Below are 22098 nucleotides of genomic sequence, written 5' to 3'. Positions count from 1 at the left end.
GCTGTGGTTGGGGTCACCTGATTGCCTCACCCCAGGTCACAGGCCACAGTTCCCACTAACCTACACTCTGGGCCAGGCCTGCCCAAGGCAACCCCTGCCCCGTAGTCAACCTAGCAGCCTACAGGGAGGTCGCTTATGAGAGAGAGGCATCCAGAATGCATCTAGGAGAGGCTGCACTGTGTGGGGCTCGACTATTACACCTCTAAATGGGTTTGCTACTTTAAATGCCGCAGTTTACAGGGGAGCAAATCTGAGGCCTGGCCCCCGGCCCCCTGCGCTAGTGTGCAGTGGGTCCATCTGCTAGCCACCACCGTATGGACTCCCTTCATGGTTGAGGGTGGGTGTGTGTGAGCTTGTGTGCCGGGAAGTATGTGGGCAGGACTGTGTGTGAAGGGCTGTCTATGTATATGTTGTGTAGGGATGGACAGCATGAGAAGCACCTGTGTGTGAGCATGTGGGTCATGCATACGTGTGAGAGAGTGTGTGAGTGTGTGCACAGGTGTGAGTGTGTGCTTTGAGTGTGCTGATGAGTGTGAAGGCGTGAGCCTGTGGGGGGTTGCATGGGGCCGTGCCTGGGGAGGTTATGTGTGTGTAAGCACATGGTGAGGGGTGGCTGTGTGCAGGCCGCACAGGTTACTTGGGGTGGGGGGTAGGAGCCTAGAAAGGGATGAGTCTGGGGTGAGGGGCTGTGTGTCCACAGTTCTTGGGGTCCTACAATACTGCAAAGTTGGACAGAGACCAGTTCGTGGAGGGCCTTGAAAGCCAGGCAGAGGAATCTGGGCTTTAACCTCAGGAGCCGTAGAGAGCATTTGAGCAGTCGTAACCTGGCAAACACTGAGTTTCAGAAGGCCCCCAATGTAGACCAGGAAACTTCTCTCTGGTTTGAGTGGAAACCTCTCTTCCTGCACCTCCCAGGCGACATTCCAGGGGGCCTGTCCTGTGGGGTGCATCTTTTCCCTGCCATCCCTTCCATGTCAGGCAGGAATATTTGCTTGAAGTCAGTGCATCCAGAATGACTTAAAGAATGCACCAAAAAGAAAATACCACAAATGTTTACAGAAAAAAAAGCGGTTTTTTTCTGCTCTTTCATCTGAGTTGCCCAGAGGTATACAGCTGCAGCTGGCTGAAATGCAGCTTTCTGCTAAGATGGATCGACATGGGGAGGGAGAGGAGGGGCAGGAGGAGACTGAGAAGGAGGAGGAGGAGCAGGAGAAAGAGTAGGAGGAGCCTGAGGAGGAGGAGGAGGAGGAAGAAGAGTAGGAGAAGCCTGGGAAGAAGGAGGAGCTTGAGAAGGAGGAGGAGCCTGTGAAGGAGGAAGAGTTGGAGGAGTCTGTGGAGGAGAGGAGCAGGAGGAGGAAGAACAGGAGAATCTTGGGAAGAAGGAGAAGTCTGTGGAGGAGGAGGAGCCTGCAGAGGAAGAGGAGGAGCAGGAGGAGGGGAGCAAGAGAAGGAGGAGGGGAGCAAGAGAAGGAGGAGGGGGAGAAGGAGGAGCAGGAAGAGCTTGAGAAGGAGAAGGAGGAGCAGGAGGAAGACCAGGAGGATCCTGAGGAGGAGGGGGAGCAGGTGGAGCCTGAGGAGGAGGAAGAGGAGGAGGAGGAGGAGGAACATCATCAGGAGCAGGAGAAGCAGGAGCAGGAACAGGAGGGAAGCAAGTAGCGGCAGCTCTGGATGGGAGCCTGTAACACCTATTCTGGTGTGGATATCCACACTCATTGTCTCCCGGGGTGGGGGGTCCAAGGCTGCCTACCCACTGACCTCCACATTGTCTTCATTCAGTGCCTTGGAAAGGGTCCCTGGTTTGGACATTAGCTAGCAGGATGGGTCCTGGGCAGGACTCTGGGGAGATACACCTATAAGGCAGTGAAGAAGGCAGCCCTGGGCATTGAGAGAAGTTGGCCAGTGATGCAGCAGCCATAGGGACTTATGCTGGTCCCATGAGAAACCTGGAGCTGGGTTAGCCCCATGGAGGCAGGGAGATGGGCCTTTGTACCCAGCACCAACCAGTCTTTGGCTGGAGGACTGCCCAGGGAGGGGGAGTGGCCTTAGGTGAAACAGCTCCCATCAGGGGAGGGCAGTGCCTAGGAAGGAACTCAGCTGCTAGCCATCCACAGCAACACTCCCAGCAGCTGCAGAGGGAGTGTCTGGTCCTGAAGAGCAGATCCTGGTGGCATGCGACAGTGTCCATTATACAATCCAGCCCAGGTGACCATCGCTGAGGGGACAAGGCCATCCTAGCCCACCCACCTTCCTTCTGTTCTGCTGCATCACAGCTCTAGAGCCAGACTGCTGGATTCCAATACCAGTTCCACGCTTCCTGACCATGTGATTGTGGCCAGCACTGCCACCCCTTGGCTCCCCAGTCTGCTTATCTGTGAAATGGGCTGATGATGGTCAACCTTCCTCATAAGGTTTCTGTGTGCATTCGTGTCAGGCACTGGACACTGCAGCTACCTCGGAAGCAGCGGCTTTTATTAGAGGTGGGCATGGATCCTGCCCTTGTGCTGCTTCCTATGTGTATGCTGAGAGGTTCAGGCATACACATAGGAAGAAATGACACTGAGAAGCTAGGACTTGAGGCCAGCATTGAGCCCTAGGCCGAGAAATTGTCCTCACTCTGATCCTGACACCAACACCAACATTGCCTGCAGAGCCTTGAACAATAGCACAATCCTACATAATCACAGCGGTGATTACGAGGGCCTCCTTCCCTGGAACTCCACCTTCGGTCATTTAACCCAGATGTTGCACCACCAGGCGTGTTCCATTGAGCCCATGTCATGAGGAGACAAAGCTGGGGCTCAAGGAGGGACTCACTTACCCAGTGTGCCCGCCAGAGTCTGGGAGATGGTGTAGTCAGGGGAAACAGGAAAGTTTAGGTAAAGAATGACTACAGGGATGTGGGCAGGATTTAGGGAATCCTGAAAAGGCCTTAGGGCTGGCAACAGTGGGGAGCTCTGACTGCCCTGGAGGGCAGTGTTAGTGGAGAAAGCATGGCTTGGGGAAACGGGCTTCCTGGCAGGTGCTGTGGTTCTAAGTAGACAGTCACAGCCGCCATGTGGTCCATGGACAGGGAGTCCAGAGTGTAAAAGTCCAGCCTGTGTTTTCTCCTGCCCTCCAGTCCCTGTGGGATCCCCCACTGGGAAGCTGGAGAGCAAGGAGGGACACAGCTCAGCCTTCCGGGGCAGGGCAGGGGTGAGCAGCAGCCAGGGACACCTTCCACCACACACAGAGCATGATGGACCCGTGTTTCACTTGGTTGGTGCAGGGTGGGTGCTTGGAGACAAGAAACATGAACAGATGGGGCATAGGGCACAGGAGAGGAAGCCAGTGGAACTTGGTGACCATCTCCTGCCTCAAGTCTCTGGATCTGTCATGGCTTTCTGTGAAAACTAAGCCATCAGTCCCCCAGCCTAAGAGCGAGGGGCCTCCACACCCAGCAACGCTCCTACCTGCTTTCTGTGCATCTTTTTGACCAGGGCCCACCTTTACCACGTGATCCAGGTGGCTTGGATCTTTTTGGAGAAGGTTCAGGAAGGAGCCTCCTGCTGGGGGGAGGGTGGCTGGGGTCTGAGCATGGGAGACAGCAGTACCAGCAGTGTGGATGGGAGAAGACGCTGCAGGGACCAGGAGCACATCATGTGAGGGGAGAACAAAGGCAGCCATTGCAGGGGCTGCTTAAAGATGCCCTGGGGTTGCCATGCCAGGCGGCAGCAGCACAGACATGCTTCTGGTGCTGGGAGGGTGTTTGCAATAGGACAGGGGTTCTGGGGTGAGTTGACCTGGGCGTGGGAGAAGGCAGGAGAAAGGACAAAGGGCCGAGGCTTCAACAGTGGGGCTCCCAGGAACTCCAAATGACCTCTGGGGGAAATGGTCACTTCCTCGCATCTCTGCAGCTGCTGCACTGCACAGAAATGGATTTTCACCCCAGGGACATCTGGGAGAGTGTGGACAACCTCAGCCAACCTGCTTCTCTCCTTCCCCTCCCCTCCTCGTCTCCCTGTGTCCCCATCTTTTCTCTCCGAGATCCCCCTGTGGTGCCTTCATTGGTAGGGAAAACAGAGATTCAGAGAAGGAAGGGGAGTTGCCTGCAGGCACACAGCAGTGTACAGACAGAAGCAGGACCTCCATCTGACGGCTCCTTCCGCCCCACAGGGCCGTTCTCCCTGCCCTGCCATTCCAGCCCTGTGCACGCTCATCCCAGCATCCGCTGCTCAAAATGAGAAAAGTTCCCACAGGCTGGGTGCCAGTTCTGTGAGATACATGGTACCAGGTCTCAAAAAGCCTTCTCCTATTTAATCCCCACTGTTCCCTTTGAGAGGACTTGTTCCTACTTTACAACGAGGGACAAATCTCTTAGGATGCATTAGGTTGCAAGTAACAGAATGTCTTACTATTACCAAAAGTGGTATTGATGATAGGAGTTTTTTTTTTCCCCCCGCAAAATAAAAATCTGGATGTGGTTTCTTTCAGAGGCTCAACAGTCTTCTCTTGGGCCCCAGCTCTTTTCACCCTTCCATTCTGCCATTGTCACTTTGTCAGCCTCTTAGGTCTTGCCTAATGGCCACAAGATGGCTGCCTAAGCTCCAGGAATCACACTTTTACATCACAGCATCCAAAGATAGAAAGGGAGAAGCTGCTCTTCCGGATCTCTGTTTTTTTCAGGCGATGTGTTGTGTTTTCGGTCTCCGTGTCCAGAGGTAGGCCAGCAGCAATGAGGAAATGGAGAGCCAGAGAGTGTGCCATGTTCTCTTGGGCCATTTCTGCCATCACCAGCATGTGATGGCAGGGGTGGGATTTGAATTGAACTTCTTGGGTGACCTGACTCTGCCACAGTGCCTGCCCTTCTGCTTCAGGCTGCCTTTGGCCACATCATGCTTTCCTGAAGACTGGTTCTGATTGCCCAGGTCACCGCTCATAACCTGAGGTATAAGTAGTCCATAACTGACCACTCCCTTCAGAGGAGCCAGGCTGGCCAACCTCAGAGGGGTTCCAGAGGGGAGGAAGCAGCAGATACTCAGCGAACCCAGAGTCTTGAGCTCCAGCCCTCAAGGTTCTGGCCTTCCAAAGACCTTTTTAGGCAAACCAGTCCTTGGCTCCCCAGACCTGCGCCATGCCATGTGTGGCTTAAAACCCATCAACTAGGGGCGGAGCAAGATGGCCGAATAGGAGCAGCTCCAGTCTCCAACTCCCAACGCGGGCGACACAGAAGACTGGTGATTTCTGCATTTTCAACTGAGGTACTGGGGTCATCTCACTAGGGAGTGCCGGACAATCGGTGCTGGTCAGCTGCTGCAGCCTGACCAGCGAGAGCTGAAGCAGGGCGAGGCATCACCTCACCTGGGAAGCGCAAGGGGGAAGGGAATCCCTTTTCCTAGCCAGGGGAACTGAGACACACAGCACCTGGAAAATCAGGTAACTCCCATCCCAATAACGTGCTTTAAGAAAACCCATCAACTAGGGGCTGGCTATCTGCTTTACAAAAGGCACCTCCACCACCCAGATTTAAGCTGTAATGGATAGAAACCCAACTAAAGCTTGCTTAAGAGCAAAGGGTATTCATTAGTTCCTGGAACACAGTGGTCTTGGGTTAATGAATTCAGGTCTGGCTTGATCCAGGGTGCAAATGATATTCCCAGGACCCAGCCTTGCACCCCTTTTTTGCTGCCTCTCTATTTCTCAGCTCTGCTTTCCTAGTTGATGCTATTCTCTGCCCCATGTAGTTGTAAGATGCCTGTCCGCAGCTCTGGCCCCTGCATTCCCTCCTGTTCCTATCTGGTGGGAGATAACCAGTAGCTCTTGTCTTCTGTGTGTGCAGAATCCCCAGGACTCACTTCAGTTTGGCCCTGACTGGTCTGAGTCACCCATCCTTAGCAATGACCAGTGGGGTTACTTCGGTTTAGGGGAGAGGGAAGGCCTCACTGAGGAGTCACTGTTTGCAAAGCTCCAAGGCCCCACTGGTCTTGCTAGAAAATAAGGCACCAAGATAAAGACGTCAGGTGCTGGGGTCGGGTGGGGCTGGGACAGGCCGCTCTGCGGAGGAGGTGGCACTGTGGAGGGCTGTAGAGGGCTGGGTTGGGCTGGGCCTGCAGAGATGAATGGGGAACATTCCTGGAGTAGGGCAGCGCAGGATCGATCCTGGAGCACCCAGTGCTTTAGGATGCCTGCCATGGGTGCTGGGGGCAGGGATGACAGTGAGCAGTGTGTTCAACGCTGGGAAGCCTTTGGTTTTTAAAATTGGATGCCCCTCAGAATGCTATGGAGGGTGGTGGACACTTCCAGTCATAGGAACACCATGTGGCATGGACCCTGTGGGAGCCAAAGGTTGCTGTCTGACCTCCCCTCCCAAGAATCCTTCCTTCTTCCAGGAAGTTCACCCCCAGGTCCCCTGGGCAGCCCGAGTGTCTGGGACAGGACCAGAAGCACCAAATTTGATAGTATCTATTTGGCATTATGAATCAAGGAATTTTCTGGAGCCAAGTTTCTCCCCAGTCCCCTCCCAGGCCTGAGAACCCCACCCTGAGTAATTCCGGGCTCTGGGCAGCACCTGGTACATTGTTGGCACTTCCTGGGGGACCTGTCAAAAAGAGATTGATTTTTCTCCCTCCAGTGGTGCAGAAAATCCTTCCTGCTGCTCCAGACAGGTTTGGGGCATGGCTGGGAGGCAGAGAAGGCTCTGGTTTGCAGCCCCACCCAACCTGGTGCAGGAGTCCCCTTTACAGACCTCAGCTGCTGCTTACATACATTCCAGGACAGGGAGCTCATTACCTCACTGGCAATCCTCTTGAGCCCTGGTGAGCTTTGTTGGGGAGGTTGGCCTCTCACTGAGCAGGAATCTACTGCTCTGTGACTCCTGCCATCAACTGGGGTCCCAGCTCTGCCCTCTGGATACACAGTCCTTCCTGCTCACACTTTCCTGGGTCAGGCCTGCAGACCCTATGGAGTAGTGACTAGGGATCCCAGAAACTACCTTCTCCAGGCTGAGCAGCTCCAGCTCATTCACTGTGGGTCCTCCAGCCCTCTCCTCTAGACATGCTCTGTTTCTTTCCATCTGCTGAGGCACAGTCCAGTTCTGAAAACTATATAGCAAGACCATCCCCTCCTTTATTGTGGGCATTAGGCCTTAGTTAATATGGCCCCAGAGTGTTGGCTTTTCAGTAGCCTCTTAGCTTATATTGAACTTGTGGTCAATTTCAGTCTTTCTCAGTCTCTCCCATACTGTGATTTTGCAATCAATTTTTTAGATATCAAAAATTGTAGATGTTCAGCCTTCTGGCTGGTTTCAGCCACTTGTTTTATTCTGTGGAAGGGACTGAAGTCTGCCTGGCACTTCACTCACATTATCCTCTGTAGATGCCTGAGCTAACTGGAGTCAGATTTCAGTAGCACCAAAAGACCCTTCTACTCCCCAGATGCCCCTCTTTCTGGCCACTCACCGTGCCTGAAATGTCCTCATTATGTGCACAACATGTGCTCTTCCTTAAGCCTGCTTCCTCTTCCAGTTCTCTGTCTCTGTTTCTCGATCTGAAATGCCTTTTTCCCATCTCTTTGAGTTTGGCTGATTCTAATTTATCCCTCCTGTCATCTGACTTCAGCTCAGCCCTGGCCTTCTTGGGGGAGGCTTCCTTGAGATGCACACAAGAGCAGCACCCATGGGTTCAAGTTTCCTTCTCTGTCGCTTTCACTCCTTCATAGCACTTACCAGTGTATGATTAGACTCGGGGGAATTATTAATTCCACAGCTACTTCTGGTTAGGAATCACAAGCTCAGAGGTGGCAAGGATTGCAAACTCAGGGAAGGTGGGGACCAGAAGCTCAGAGAAAACCGGAGCAGCACCTGCTTGTGTCATAGTCTTCCTGGGAACTCCCCAGCAGGGGTGACGCCAAATAGCACAGAGTAGGTCCTCATTGTAAAACAGGTGCATGAGTGAATGCACACATGGACAGACACGCCCTAGGTCCCGTTCCCCTTGCAAACACGAGGCAGCACCGTTTGCATGCGAGGCTCTTCATCAAAGGCTGGGGATTTCAAGGTGAATGACCTGGCCTGGGGCCTGAGGAGTGTGGCCGGTGGGGTTCTCTGGAAGCGAAGGCTGAGATGGAGTTTCAGGTACCAGCTATTTATTGGGAATCTGCATAAAGGGGAAGAGGAGGAGCAGGGCTGGGCAGATGGAGGACTCACACTTGGATGCTGGCCCAGCAAAGCCTTGATGGGGAGTGCTGGACTTGGTCCTGCCCATTATGTTGGACTGCCTCCAGCTAAAATGGCCAGATCTTTATACCCCTGCCTCTCTTGGTCCCCAGATGCAGGGCCCCACACCCTGAAGGATCTGACAGCTGGAGGCTGTGCGCTAATCACACTCCCAGGCCAGCGGTGTGTTGGAACCCACTCCTATGGGCTGGAAGACCCACTACTAAATATTCAGGGATTTGTCAGTTGTTAAACTGTTGGTAGCTTAAAGTCAGCCATGGTGGGAACATTTAATCTGTTCCTCAGAAATTGGGAAACACCACATAACAGGGCTTTTTGTTGTTTTTTTTTTTTTTGAGAGCCAATTTGAGCAGCATACCACTACTTGTAGCTATGAAGCAAGTCCTCCCTTGGAGGGCAATTGGCCTGGGGAATGCTGACATATAGTCAGATCATCACAGTGCTAAGGAGACAAGGACTCTAACAGCACAGGCCAGCCATGGAAACCATGAGGGAGGCACTGTCTATCCTGACAATCAGGGAAGGCTTTGTGAGGAGGTGACTTTTTTCCTGACATGGCAGAATAATCAAACACTACAAAAGATAATCCCATGAAAAGTAAGACTCCCGTTTGTCCACCTGGTCCCCTGGCACTGGTGTCCTCCACAGAGACAGCCGCTCTTACCGATTCCCCTAATATAATTCCAGAAATACCCTGTGCTCTTACAAGCATACGTGTATGAGTCTTGTTTCTCATACAAACAAGCTCCCATGCTGCAAGCCTTTCTGCACCTTGCTTTGCTCTCTTAACCATAGACCTTGCAGTGTCCTTGGTTAGTGAGTAAGAGCCATCTCATTCTCTTTAGCAGCTATAGGGCTTTCCAGCTCATAGATGTGCCGTAATTTACATAACCAGTCCCCACTGGTGGATCTTCAGATTCTTTTGGCCTTTGGATATTTCAGATAAGGTCTCTGTGAGGCTCTTTGGCATTTTGCACAAGCACAAGCCTCCCCGCAGGGTACATATTCAGTAGTGGAATTATTGGGCCATCGTCTGTAATGGTGGTAAAGATTGGCCTTCCAGATAAGGAACAGCAGGTGCAGGGCCGAGAGGCATGGAAGGGGTGAGGTTGCTCAAGCGGAGGCGGCTGCTGTGGAGACAGCATGGGCCTGGAGGCCAGGAGGGTGGGGCTCAGCTCGGCCCTGCCACAGAGGAGCCAGGTGTATCCACTGTGGTCATGGCTGGATGCCACAGGCACATTCAGACTGGGAAATTAAGGAGAGTTTAGAAAGAGACCACTGTCCAATGACCAATGGATGCGTGGACAAAATGTGGAATACCTGTACCATGGAATGTTATTCAGCCATGAAAAGGAGAAGAATTCTAACACATGCTACAACATGCACAGACCCTGAAAACTTGATGCTCAGGGAAGGAAGCTGGAGACAGAAAATGCCACATACTCTGTGATTCCATTTATAGAATAGATCTGTCTAGAACAGACAGATCTGCAAAGACAGCAGGTAGATTAGTGGCTGCCTGGGACTGGGAAAAGGGGAAATGGGGAATGACTGCAATGGGTATGGGATTTCTTTTGGAGGGGGACTAAAATGTTCCAGAATTAGATTGTAATGATAATTGTACAACTCTGAATGTACTAAAAACCGCTGAATTGTACACTTTTGATAGGTGAATTGTATGGTATGTGAATTGTACTGCAGTAAAGCTGTTTTAAAAAAGAAAGAGTTTGCTAACAAAAGAGGACAAAAGTAAAGGAGCCCAAAGAGTTGGTGCAGCACCCTGGGGCTAGCTACACTGGGGAGCGGTTACTCCTTAGGCCTGAAGACAGGGGAGACTGAACTGCTAGAATCCAGGGGCTGTAGAGAGAGGACTTCGCAGCAAGAGCTGTGACCTGTGATAGGGGTGTGCAGACATCCTGAAGGGCCCAGCAGGGGCCAAGCAGGGGAAATAACTCCCAGAACTTTTCTCCTGCCCTCTGATTTCCTGCCAGTGCCTTCCACTGGCCAAACCACCTGGAAGGGCCTACCGAGGACACACACCAGATTCACAGATTTACTTCCTTATTTATTTTTCTCATGTATTGTGAAATCTCAGCATCACAAAATGGCAAAATGGCAAACTCTAGCAGTTTCATGCAGCTGGTCTTTAACCTTTAACCCAATGGTGCAGCCACCAATATAAAATACTGACATTCTGCCAGCTGCTCCAAGCCCCTTGATTGTCCCCCACCTTTGCCATGGCTTTACCTTGAGTCCTCTCGACTTCACCTATATCCAGCAATGGAGGGTTGATACCTGGCTAGCCTAGCAGGGCCTGTGGGACCCTGAACATTCAACTGACAATTGCTCAGACCTGGGGCATACTGCTTGTGGAGTGATTTGAATACACCCCCTTGGTGAATTACCTTCAGGCGTTTTCTGCACACCTGCTGTATGCCAGTCACTGGGAAGCTGCATGGAGCCATGTCATCTTAGAGCCTGAGCCTGAAAGCCCTCAGACCTCCTGACACTGAAGCACAGAGCCCAGGCTCTTCAAGTGGGGAAGGGAGCTCAGAAGTCTCCTCAGGCAGCTCAGAAGCCTGGCCTCAAGCAGTAGGGTGCAAAGAGTGCAGCTTTGTCCCTCACACACTTCTTCTGCTGTTGTCCCCTGCCTCAGAGAGAGGGTTGGGTGCCTGTCTGGTGGCCAGCCCTGTCCAGGCAGCTGTGATTATGCCTGGCTTAATGTGGACATAATGCAGTCACTGCAGCTCTCAAAATGCAGAGTATGCAGGACTAGCGGGCTGGATGCCACCTGATCAGGGCCCATTCAATACCACCATGGCGTCAGGCCATCAGTGGCCTCAGAGGAACAGGGAGGCCACATTCAGGGGTCCAAGAGGGGCAGGAGGAGCAGCGACCCCCATCCAGGACACAGAAGCCACTTTCTGCACTAGGGCCATTGCTTAGGGCCTACCATAGTAGTAGCCCTCAGTATCACAGATGTGGAAATACATGAAAGCCTTGGTATTACTTTCCCATGAAAACCTTCCAGGGTCTTCCCATCGCCTTTTTAAAGAAAACCACTTTACTGAGGTATGATTCACACGCCATACAGTGTCACCCCTTAAAGTAAGCAATTCAATGGTTTTTAATATATATTCGCAGATATGTGCAACCATCAACACAATCAATTTTACATTATTTTCATCACCTCATAAAGAAATCTGTACCCATTAGCTGCCACTCCCCATTTCCCTTCTTCTCTGCAACCACTAATCTCCCATGTGTCATTATGGATCTGCCTATTCTAGGCATTGCATGTAAATGGAATCACATATGTGGCCTTTTGCATCTGGCTACTTTCACTTAGCATATAATGTTTTCAAGGCTCATCCACATTGTAGCATGTGTCAGTACTTCATTCCTTTTTATGGCTGAATAATATTCCATTGTATACCTCATTTTGCTTATCTGTTAATAGTTAAGGGAGTTATTCCTCTCACTTTTTAGCTGTTATGAATAATACTGCTATGAGCAATCATGTACTCATTTTATTGTGGACATGTTTTCATTTCTCTTGGGCATACACCTAGGGGTGGAATTGTTGAGTCACACATTCTGTGTCTAACATTCTGAGGAGCTGCCAGACTGTTTTCCAGAGTGGCTGCCTCATTTCAGATGCCCGCCAGCAGTGCAGGGTTCTGATGGCTCCACACCCTTGTCGACGCTTGTTATTGTCTTAGCCTCCTAGTGAGTGTAAAGGAGCATGTTGTTGTGGTTTTGATTTGCCTTTTCTTGGGGACCAGTGCTACTAAACATCTTCTCATGTGCTTGTTGGCCATTGATTGTATCCATTGCATTTTTATAAATTGAGATATTGCTTATGTGAAAAAGGTACACAGAGCATCCCTGTTCACTTAAAGAATAGTTACAAAGCATGATCCATGTAACCATAACCCATATCAAGGAGCAGAATATTGCCAGGACCCCCAGAAGACTGCTGGGTGCCCCTGGCCAACCACAGCCCCTCCCTGCCCTGGGAATAACCTTGTCTTGATATTGGTGGATGGGCTCCTAAACAATACAATCCACTTTTGTCTGCCTTTGACCTTGATCCAAATGAAATCACTCTGTGGAAATCATTTCTGGCTTGCTTCTGTCCCTCCACACTGTGTTTCTGAGTTAGTCCCTGTCAGTGTGGCTTGTTAGAGCTGTTCATTGTCATTGCCTTATTGTGTTCCATTGAAATGCACATGCTGTGGTTTATCCACTCACTGTGGATGGTCATCTGGATGGTGCCCAGGTCAGAGCGATTATGAACATTGCTGTGTGGACATTCTTGAACCTGTTTCCTTTGCACACACAGTGTGATTCTCTAGGGTATGTGTCTTGGAAATTGAAGGTCTGAGTCATAGACATGTGTATCCTCAGCCTTATTAGATACTGGAAAACAGGTTTCTAACATACGTGTACCACCTTTGCATGCCTCCAGCAGTGCCTGAGTGCTCCAGGTGCTCCATATGCTTGCCAACACTCAGTATTGTCAGAATCCATTTTGAGCATCCCCCAGGTATCTCTATGTCAAAGCCTCCAGCTCCACTGGGCCTGAGTGCATCAGAAACACCTGCCTAACTCTGCCCCCAATTGTGTCATCACACCTCCAAGCCTTTGCTCTTTCTCCTACTTCTTAAGCCAAGGCAGAAAGGCAGGCTGGAGACCTGGGAACTATCCCCGCCCTGACAATCAAAAGGGATATCTGTGTTGTTTTGGGGACACAGATCTGTGGGACGTAGCCTGCATTTGAACGGGCTGCTCATCCAGCATAGGCTGCATGTGTGGGGGTCCTGGGAGAGTGCTGCCTACAGGAGGTACTCTGTGATGCCAGGTGTTCTAGAACCAGAGCCTTCAACCCGCCAGTCCTGTTCCTGAACACTCTGGATGGAGGGATCACTGGCTTATTGGATTGCAGACACTGAGGCTGAAATGTGGTCGCTCCCCCTCCCTGGTGGTTCTATTGACCACACACTGATCACCTCTCCTGGAAGCAGAGCTCTTAGGGCTAGGAGGACCCTGAACATGAACCCAATCCTCAGAGACAGGGACTTAATCTTGTCACCTGGGTATCCCCAGCATCCTGAACAGGCTCAGGGCCAGAGGCAAGACTAGTGAGTGATTTTTGCATGTCTGATTCCGTTCCAGCACCCTAATTTTCTCAGAAAAGATGGAATTGTCTTCACTATATGTTAGAGTTAAGGAAACTGAGACCCGGAGAAGAAGCGTCACGTGGGAACTAAGTGGCCAGCAGACACTCAGTTCACCCCTCAGCTCCAAGCCCCTTGCCTCGGACTGTCTCACAGGCCAGCTCTGAGACTTAGTTGAACCTCAAGGTTATTTTTCTGTAAAAAGTAGTCAATCATACTAGCTTCACAGAATTAATAAGATGCCATACATAAAAGCATGGGCCCAGTGTGTGTGCAGGGGGTTAATAAATGTCCACCCACTTACCCCTTCCTCCATTCATTCTTTCATGATATAACAGGCAAAAGCAATTTGACAATCTGAATGAAGGTTAACAAAAATGCTCACACACGGTGACCCAGCAACTGTGCCCACCGGGAAATCTCCATCTCCGTGCCTGGTACACAGCAGGAGCTCAATTCGTGTCTTAGGATGGAGGAGGAAGGAAGAGAAGCTTTAGTCCCAAAGATATTTCTTTATAGTTGAAAAAGGAAGAAAGGGGTGGAGGGAGGAAGGAAGGAAGAAAAGTGAGAGAAAGAAATAAAAACAGTTTTTTAAAGTTACCCTGAAAATAACCTGAATATGCTGTACTCTGGGTGCTGGGTAAAATGTTGCCTTCTCTTGTTGCTGGGCTATTCTAAAACAAAGGTAAGCAAAAAATGGCTCATGGCCCAACTCTAGTCCACTGTCTTTGTAGGTGAATAAAGTTTAAATGAAAAGCATCTGCTATTCAATTCTTGAACTTCATATAAATGGAATCATAAAGTATGTCCTCTTTGGTGTCCAACTTCTTTCACTCAACATTACCTCTTTTTTTTTTTCTTTTTTCTTTTTTTTAGACGGAGTCTCGCTCTGTCGCCCAGGCTGGAGTGCAGTGGTGTGATCTCGACTCACTGCAAGCTTCGCCTCCCAGGTTCTCACCATTCTCCTGCCTCAGGCTCCCGAGTAGCTGGGACTACAGGCTCCTGCCACCGTGCTCGGCTAATTTTTTGTATTTTTTTTTTTTTTAGTAGAGACGGGGTTTCACTGTGTTAGCCAGGATGGTCTCGATCTCCTGACCTCATGATCCGCCCGCCTCAGCGTCCCAAAGTGCTGGGATTACAGGCGTGAGCCACTGCACCCGGCCAACGTTACCTCTGAAAGATCCATTCTTTGTGCATGTGTGAGCAATTCATTCTTTCTCCTTGCTGTGTAGTAGTTCATTGTATGAGTATAATTAGGCACTATCATTATCCCCATTCTATACATGGGGAAACTACCGCACAGAGGGCTGAAGTGGCTTGCACAGCACAAAGGCTGGAGTGAGAGGGTCTGGAATCCAGGTCTGAGTTTCCTACACCAGAAAGAAAAAACTAAAGCCAGACCCAGATAGGTAGGGCAGGGGTAGGGGGAGCTGGGGGCTGCATTTGGCCTTGGCGTGCAGTGACCTGTGCTGTGCTCTTCCCCGCCCTCCCCTGCAGATCCTGGAGGAGAACATGAAGCTGGAATGTAAGTGCCACGGCGTGTCAGGCTCGTGCACCACCAAGACGTGCTGGACCACACTGCCACAGTTTCGGGAGTTGGGCTACGTGCTCAAGGACAAGTACAACGAAGCCGTTCACGTGGAGCCTGTGCGTGCCAGCCGCAACAAGAGACCCACCTTCCTGAAGATCAAGAAGCCACTGTCATACCGCAAGCCCATGGACACGGACCTGGTGTACATCGAGAAGTCGCCCAACTACTGCGAGGAGGACCCGGTGACCGGCAGTGTGGGCACCCAGGGCCGCGCCTGCAACAAGACGGCCCCCCAGGCCAGCGGCTGTGACCTCATGTGCTGTGGGCGTGGCTACAACACCCACCAGTACGCCCGCGTGTGGCAGTGCAACTGTAAGTTCCACTGGTGCTGCTATGTCAAGTGCAACACGTGCAGCGAGCGCACAGAGATGTACACGTGCAAGTGAGCCCCGTGTGCACACCACCCTCCCACTGCAAGTCAGATTGCTGGGAGGACCGGACCGTTTCCAAGCTGCGGGCTCCCTGGCAGGTCACTGCCTGGATCTTCACAGGGAACCGCAGGAATGCTGAGCTTGTCTTTTCTGCTGAGGAGGGTACTTTTCCTGGGTTTCCTGCAGGCATCTGTGGGGGAAAAAAAAATTCTCTCAGAACCCTCAACTATTCTGTTCCACACCCAATGCTGCTCCACCCTCCCCCAGACACAGCCCAGGTCCCTCCGCGGCTGGAGCGAAGCCTTTTGCAGCAGAAACTCTGGACCCCTGGGCCTCATCATAGCAATATTTAACAATTTATTCTGATAAAAATAATATTAATTTATTTAATTAAAAAGAATTCTTCCACCTCGTCGGGATCCATTTTCTGCAATCAAAGTGAACTGCTTGCTTTCCTAGCGGGATGATTTTGTTGCTAGGACAAGGAGCCATGTAGAAGTGTACATAACTATTCTTTATGCAGATATTTCTACTAGTTGATTTTGCAAGTACCCCTTGCAGCACTAGATGTTTAAGTAAAAGAGCAGATATCCTTTATACATATATAGATACACACACACACACACACACACACATATATATATATATTTTTTTTTTTTCTGTTTGCTGCTACTTATCCAGAAATTTAAGCTGGTCCACATTTGGAGATGTTTTTTCCAGAGTATGTTTCCCATCCTTTTGCCCTCCCCAGTTCAAACTTCACCATTAGAAAAATCCAGTTTGGACTATAGAGAGAGAGGAAAAATAATAATAAATTCCCAGCAGTTTCCATCTTTCAGAAAGTGAGCCACCAGATAAGAGAGAATATTTTCTAAGAGACTATTTTTATATGAATATTTTATTTATATCGAGTCTGCTGTATCATTCCACAGCCTGTGCTTCTTCTTAATTCTGGTACTCACTTTGGCGTAAGGAGGGGCGATGCCTGGTTGTGGGGTCAGGCCCCACGAGGCCCCTTGCACAGCTGGATTCTTGAGTTCCGTTTGCCAAGTGGGCACAAGATGCCCCTGGATGCCTGGGGTTGAGGCGTCATCTCATCCATGTTAGCTAGGAAAGAAAGCAAATCCCCAGCCTCAGCCTGTTAAGCTCAAGCCTTTCAAGCAGGGCCACTGGGTAGTGGCCTCGAAATGAGTCACTGTGGTGGGTGGTCATTGTGCCCCTCACAGGGACTTCACCATCATTATGCAGCAGAGGCCAGTTCAGGGAGCCCCGCACCTCACCAAGACACTAGCCATTGCCTGTGTGTCCTGGAAGGTGAGATGCAGTCCTCAGATGAAGGGACCCAGAGCAGGTGGGGTGAGGGGCCGATGAGCAGCTGGGTCCAGCGGAGCTTCCTGGATATCCTGCTCCCAAGGCCAAGAAGCAGGGAGAGGTTCGGGGGAGGCCACTTTGCTTTGGGTCCAGCTACACCCAGAGCCTCAGCCTAGAAAACTGTCCTCCAGCAGGCTGGGGGTGTTGTAATATGTGTCCATTTGCATTTCCGGTATGTGTGTGTACTGTAGCTCCTTAGGGACTTGGGGGTAGTCACGTGACTTTGCATCTTGCAGTGCCTCCGCCATACTCATGTGTGTATGTGTCTGTGTGTTTCCGTGCTACCCAAGTGTCTGTTTCTCTCCATGTGCCTGGGAGATCAGGTCTCAGGCGTGGAGCTGCGTGCCTTTGCATCTGCTGCTCTCCAGGGTCTCTGCTTGCATGTGAGGGCTGGTGGTGTGAGGCAGACAGCAGAGATTGTGTGTGATTGTGTTGAACCACCAAGAGATGGCACCTCTGAACTCTACCCACACCCATGGGTGAAAACCAGAAACCTCTGAGACCACAGCATAGCCCCATGGCCCCACCTGCTGGGAGCCCCTCAGTATCTAGGCTGTGTCTGACTCTTCAATGCCCACACTAAGCCTGGATCACAGCATGGGCAAATAAAAGTGACTGGATGGTTGCATGGTTTCTTCTCTTGGACATTTTTTTTTCCATTTTTCTTTTACTTGGGTGTCTAGAGGAGTGGGCATGTGAAGGGTCCATGGAGTGAATGGATGGAGGGATGGATGAATGTGTGAGTAGGTAGGTGAATGGGTGGATGTGTGGATGGATAAGCAGGTGGGGTGGGTGGATGGATAAACGGATGGATGGGTAGATGGATGGATGAAGGGATAAACAGATGGGTGGATGGATAGATAAGTGAGTGGATGAATGGATGAATAGATAGGAAAGTGGATGGGTGGATGAGGTAGGTACACCTATGGATAGGTAGCTGAGGAGTTTCTTGGGAGTCTGCAGGTCACATTTTATCTTTGCTTTGGAAAACCTACCAGATCTGCCATGAGCAGGATGGCTTCCCAACCCTGCAACCCTTCTGCTTCTGGCCTCCTTGGCACCTGGGAATGGGGGAGATTCTGACCAGCTCCCCCACATGAGTATTCAATGATAGTTATGTAAACACAATCTCAGAAGAGTCATCCCTGTGTCCTCCCTCACTGTGGGTTCCCAACTCTGGGGCCTGCCTTCTCTCTGGTGCCCTGCTCAGCTGTGCTCTGAGCCCCAGTTTCTCCACCTGTGAAATCAGAATAATAACACCTACCTCACAGGGCTGTTGTGAGGACCCTCCCAGTAATGACTGTATGGCACTTTGAGTTGCAAAGCAATGGATGAATGCTAAATATTATTATTAATTATTATCACTATTCTCTCTGCAACTACGGGATTCTTCAAACATGGCTTATGGTAATAAATATTTGGTTCTGCATTGGGCAGAGGTATCCACCAGCCCCTTTGGTCTATTCCTAAAGTGGCTTTTCAACTAAACTGACATTGCAAAGACCAAAATCATTAGAAGCTGAACCAAAAACATCAGAAAGCCCAGGACTATAGTGATGAGAACCCAGATGCTAGGGGTCTTAGCAGGAACCAAGTCTCAGAAAGTAAGCTGCTCAACACAAGGGCAATTATGCCACATGGGAATGTGGGCCTCTTCATGGTCAGATCCTCTGATTTTTCAAGAAAGGACAAACATCCAGGTTTTTAAGTAAAATATCCCACTTTTTCAGTACGTTGACAAACACCATGACAAAAACATGACTGTGGGCTGAACTTGGCCTTCATGCCACCAGCGTACAGTCTCTGACTTGGACCCATCTCTTGTTTTAGAACTGGAGAAACTGAGGCCCAGAGAGGGCCAGGGCTTTACTCAAGGCCACACAGCAAATTTGGCAGAAAGAAAACCCAGTCCAGGACGTGTGCCTCCCGGGGATGGCCTTGCACCAACATAGTGCACCAATGGAGGCAGCAAAATAATTTGAGGGAAGGGATTAAGGGGGTAAAGTTCCTACACACACACACACACACACACACACACACACACACACACACGCAGCCTCTGGACTTGAGTTTAAAACTATCTCAGGGCTTCATGAAGCAGGAACTGGGCTTTCCCAAAGGCCCTGAGGAGATGAGCCAGTGCCTGAACCTCTCTGCAGAGAGTGCCCTGCCAAATGGCAAGGGAACCTGTCAGCAAGACCTGGGTCAGAACAGACCTGGGGAGGCTTTTCCCATCCAAGGTCAGAACAGTCCTGGGGAGGCTTTTCCACTCAAAGTCAGCACATTCCTGAGGAGGCTTTTCCTACCCAAGGTCAGGATAGTCCTGGGGAGTCCTTTCCACCCGAGGTCAGGACAGTTCTGGGGAGGCTTCACCACCCAAGGGCAGGACAGTCCCAAGGAGGCTTTTCCCACCCAAGGTCAGGACAGTCCTGGGGAAGCTTTTCCCACCTGAGTTCAGGACAGTCCTGGGGAGGCTTTTCCCACCTGAGGTGGGGCTGTCCCCTGCACACTTCAAGGCAAGTCTAACACATGTTTCCTGAGACCCTAGGAAGCCTCTTGCTCCTGCTTCACAGATGACAACCAGTCTCAGGGAAGAGAAATTACCTCTTCAAGGCCCCACCACCCAGACGCAAGGGAAGGAAGGCTATAGTTTGGGCTGTCCCACATCATCTGAGCCATCATCACCTGAACCTTCTACCACTTCAAATAGAGGCTTGAGGAAGATAGAGATAAAAGGTTCAGGCTGTGGACCACACAGGCTGTCCATGCCAGATGCAGACTGCTATCGTCGACTTCCTCCCCATCACCAGGCACATTCAACAGGCTACCAAGCTCTGGCAGTTTCTCCCTGGGGCATCTCATGAGTTTTCTCACTGCCCATCACCTTCTTTGGCCACCATTGTCTCTTTCAGGTGAGAATCTGAAAGAATGTCAAGGCCTCCTCCAGATCTCCCTGCTTCCACTCATACCCCATCAAGCCAGCCTCCAAGCTCTGGCCAGACCAACTCACACCATGCCTACCACCAGCCATGGCTCCCCATTGTCCTGTAGGTAAAGTCCGAGTTCCTTATCCCACAGTGACCTTGCACCCGCCATGCTGGCAGCCTTTTGCACAGCAGTAGCAATGGTGCCACTTAGGAGATAAGCACTCTGCCAGACGAGGTTCTAGCAGTTCTCATGCCCTCTCTTTCATCACCATACTCTATTTATCTCCAGTACAGAATTACTGTGGTCCCATTTCTCTGTACATCTTGTCCTTTGCTGTCTCCTCTGCCTGGAGCACTCACCTTTCTTTCCCCCACCTGACAAACTCCTCTGAAGACTCCTCTGAAGAGTCTGTTTGTGCTGCTGCAGGGAGGATGAGACCCAGGGTCACCCACATGCAGCCCTTGCTCACATTCTCTTCCTGGCCTGCTAGAATCAGAACCACACTCCCTGAGGGTGCTCCAGAGCCTGCTACACGACCCACCCACGTGAAAATTCACTGACAGGCACAGGACTGGAACCCACGTCCCAGGCTCGATGATCAGGCTCCTTTCCTGCTTGGGGAATTGTGTCAGTGAGCTATGGTTGAATAACAAACTACCCCCAAACTCCCTGCCTCCAAACAATATGGATTGATCTTTGCTCATGAGTCCATGGGTGCACTGGGAACTTCTGGTCTCAACTGGGCGCTCTCACACACCTATGGTCAGCTGTGGGTCAAGTAGGTGGCGCTGCTGAGCTTAGCAGAATCTTCCATATATTTTGGGGTCAGCTGTCTATAGGCTGCTGTAGGGTGGCTTCTGCTAGGACAACCAGAGCCTCTTCCACATAGTCTCATCCTCCAGCAGGCTGGCCCAAGCTGGTTTCCATCAGAGGGGAAGGACTCCAAAAGTGGGAGCAGATGCTGCAAGGCTTCCTGAGGCCCCAGCTCAGTACCATCACTACGTTAGTTCTCCTATGTCCCACTGGCAAAAGCAAGTCCAGGCCAGCCCAGATTCAAGGTGTAGGGAAGCAGATGCCACCTCTTACCAGTAGGACCTGCCCAGCTACATAGCAAAAGGTGTGGGGACAGGGAGAGGAATGATTTCCAGAACTCAACCACGGGACAGAAGGAGAGCTCCTTAGCCCTGATGCTGTGGTGGTGACACAGCCACTCTGCTGTGTGGACCCCTTGAGTCTCAGCTGCTCACCCTGCCGGTTGTGCAGTCCTGGAGACAGTCATGGGTCTTGTCTTCTTCTACTCCATCCATCAACAAGTCCCACTGATTCAACCTCAAACTATACCCAAATCTGAGCTCTCTCTGTCTGCACAGCCACCAGCCATCTATGGGGCAGAGTCTGGCTGGCTTTTTGCCACTCCCAGCTCCTCTTGTTCTGGGCCATGTGACTGGGTTCTGGATGATGGAGTAGAGGCAATGCACTCCATTTCCTGGCCCATCAACACCCCCAACACTCCTTACCCATGTGGGCCATAGAGGCACAGAAGGAAGGGCTCTGGGTCCCTGACTGGCCACCTGGAGGAAAGTCAATCCGCTAGTCAGGACATCTACAGGCAAGAAATTCACAGCCGTGGGATCCAGGAATTCATTTGGTATAGCACAGAGCCTCTTTCTATCCAGGATCCAGCCTATCCCTCCTCCTTCTGTTCCTCTAACAAGCCAGCTTCCACCCTGCCTCTGGGCCTGTGCACATGCTGCTCCCTCTGGTCGTCACATGGCTGGCTCTTTCTTGTGAATAGGACTCTTGTCAAATGCCAACACTTCAGGATATACTCACAACCAACCTGGCTCCCAGCAACCCCTCACCCACTATTTTTGTTTCTTTGTGGCTCTTACCACTATCTGAAATGATACTTCTCATTTGTTAGAGGCTTTACAGGATAGTGATTAAGAGCCTGGACCCCGGAGCCAGATGCCCTGGATTCACTCCTGGCTCTATTTACTGGCTGTGTGGTTTGGGACAAGTAACTTAACATCTCTGTGCCTGTATTTCATCATTAGTAAAATGGGAAGAGTAATGGGATTATCACAGTGATTAAATGAGTTAATATATGTAAGTTGCTAAACATACTGCCTGGCATGCCGTGAGGGTGTGGGTGTGGAAGTGTGAGCTTTGCGTATTAATATGGTCATTAAGTTTCATGAGAGCAGGACTTTGTCCGTCTTTGTGGCTGCTGGGTTCCCAGTGCCAGCACACAGTTGGGGTTAATAAATATTTGTTGAATGAGAAAGAATGAGATCGGAGCCTGTTCCCAGACTCGCCAGGCCCCCTGCCTGGGCCCAGGCTCAGTGGCGGTGGGCTTGGGCAGGCGTCTGAGTGGAGAAGCTGGAGGACAAGCGGAGGGTCTGTCCTGAGGGCTGCCTGCTTGCCCAGGGGCCAGTGGAGGAGTGC

General features: G+C 51.0%; 1 protein-coding gene across 1 annotated transcript in view; it reads left to right on the top strand.

The window, feature by feature from the left end:
• Positions 1-15366, top strand: part of WNT7A (wingless-type MMTV integration site family, member 7A) — a 56791-nt gene extending 41425 nt beyond the window's left edge. The window contains exon 4 of the mRNA XM_011950663.1: positions 14887-15366. Coding sequence (XP_011806053.1) covers positions 14887-15366 — 480 coding nt within the window. The remainder of the gene's footprint in view (positions 1-14886) is intronic.
• The last annotated feature ends 6732 nt before the right edge of the window (positions 15367-22098 follow it).

Source organism: Colobus angolensis, unplaced genomic scaffold (assembly GCF_000951035.1).
Source record: "Colobus angolensis palliatus isolate OR3802 unplaced genomic scaffold, Cang.pa_1.0 Scaffold31, whole genome shotgun sequence".
NCBI classification, from domain to species: Eukaryota; Metazoa; Chordata; class Mammalia; order Primates; family Cercopithecidae; genus Colobus; species Colobus angolensis.
The sequence above is the reverse complement of the archived record's forward strand: the minus strand, read 5'-3'. Positions and strand labels throughout refer to the sequence as shown.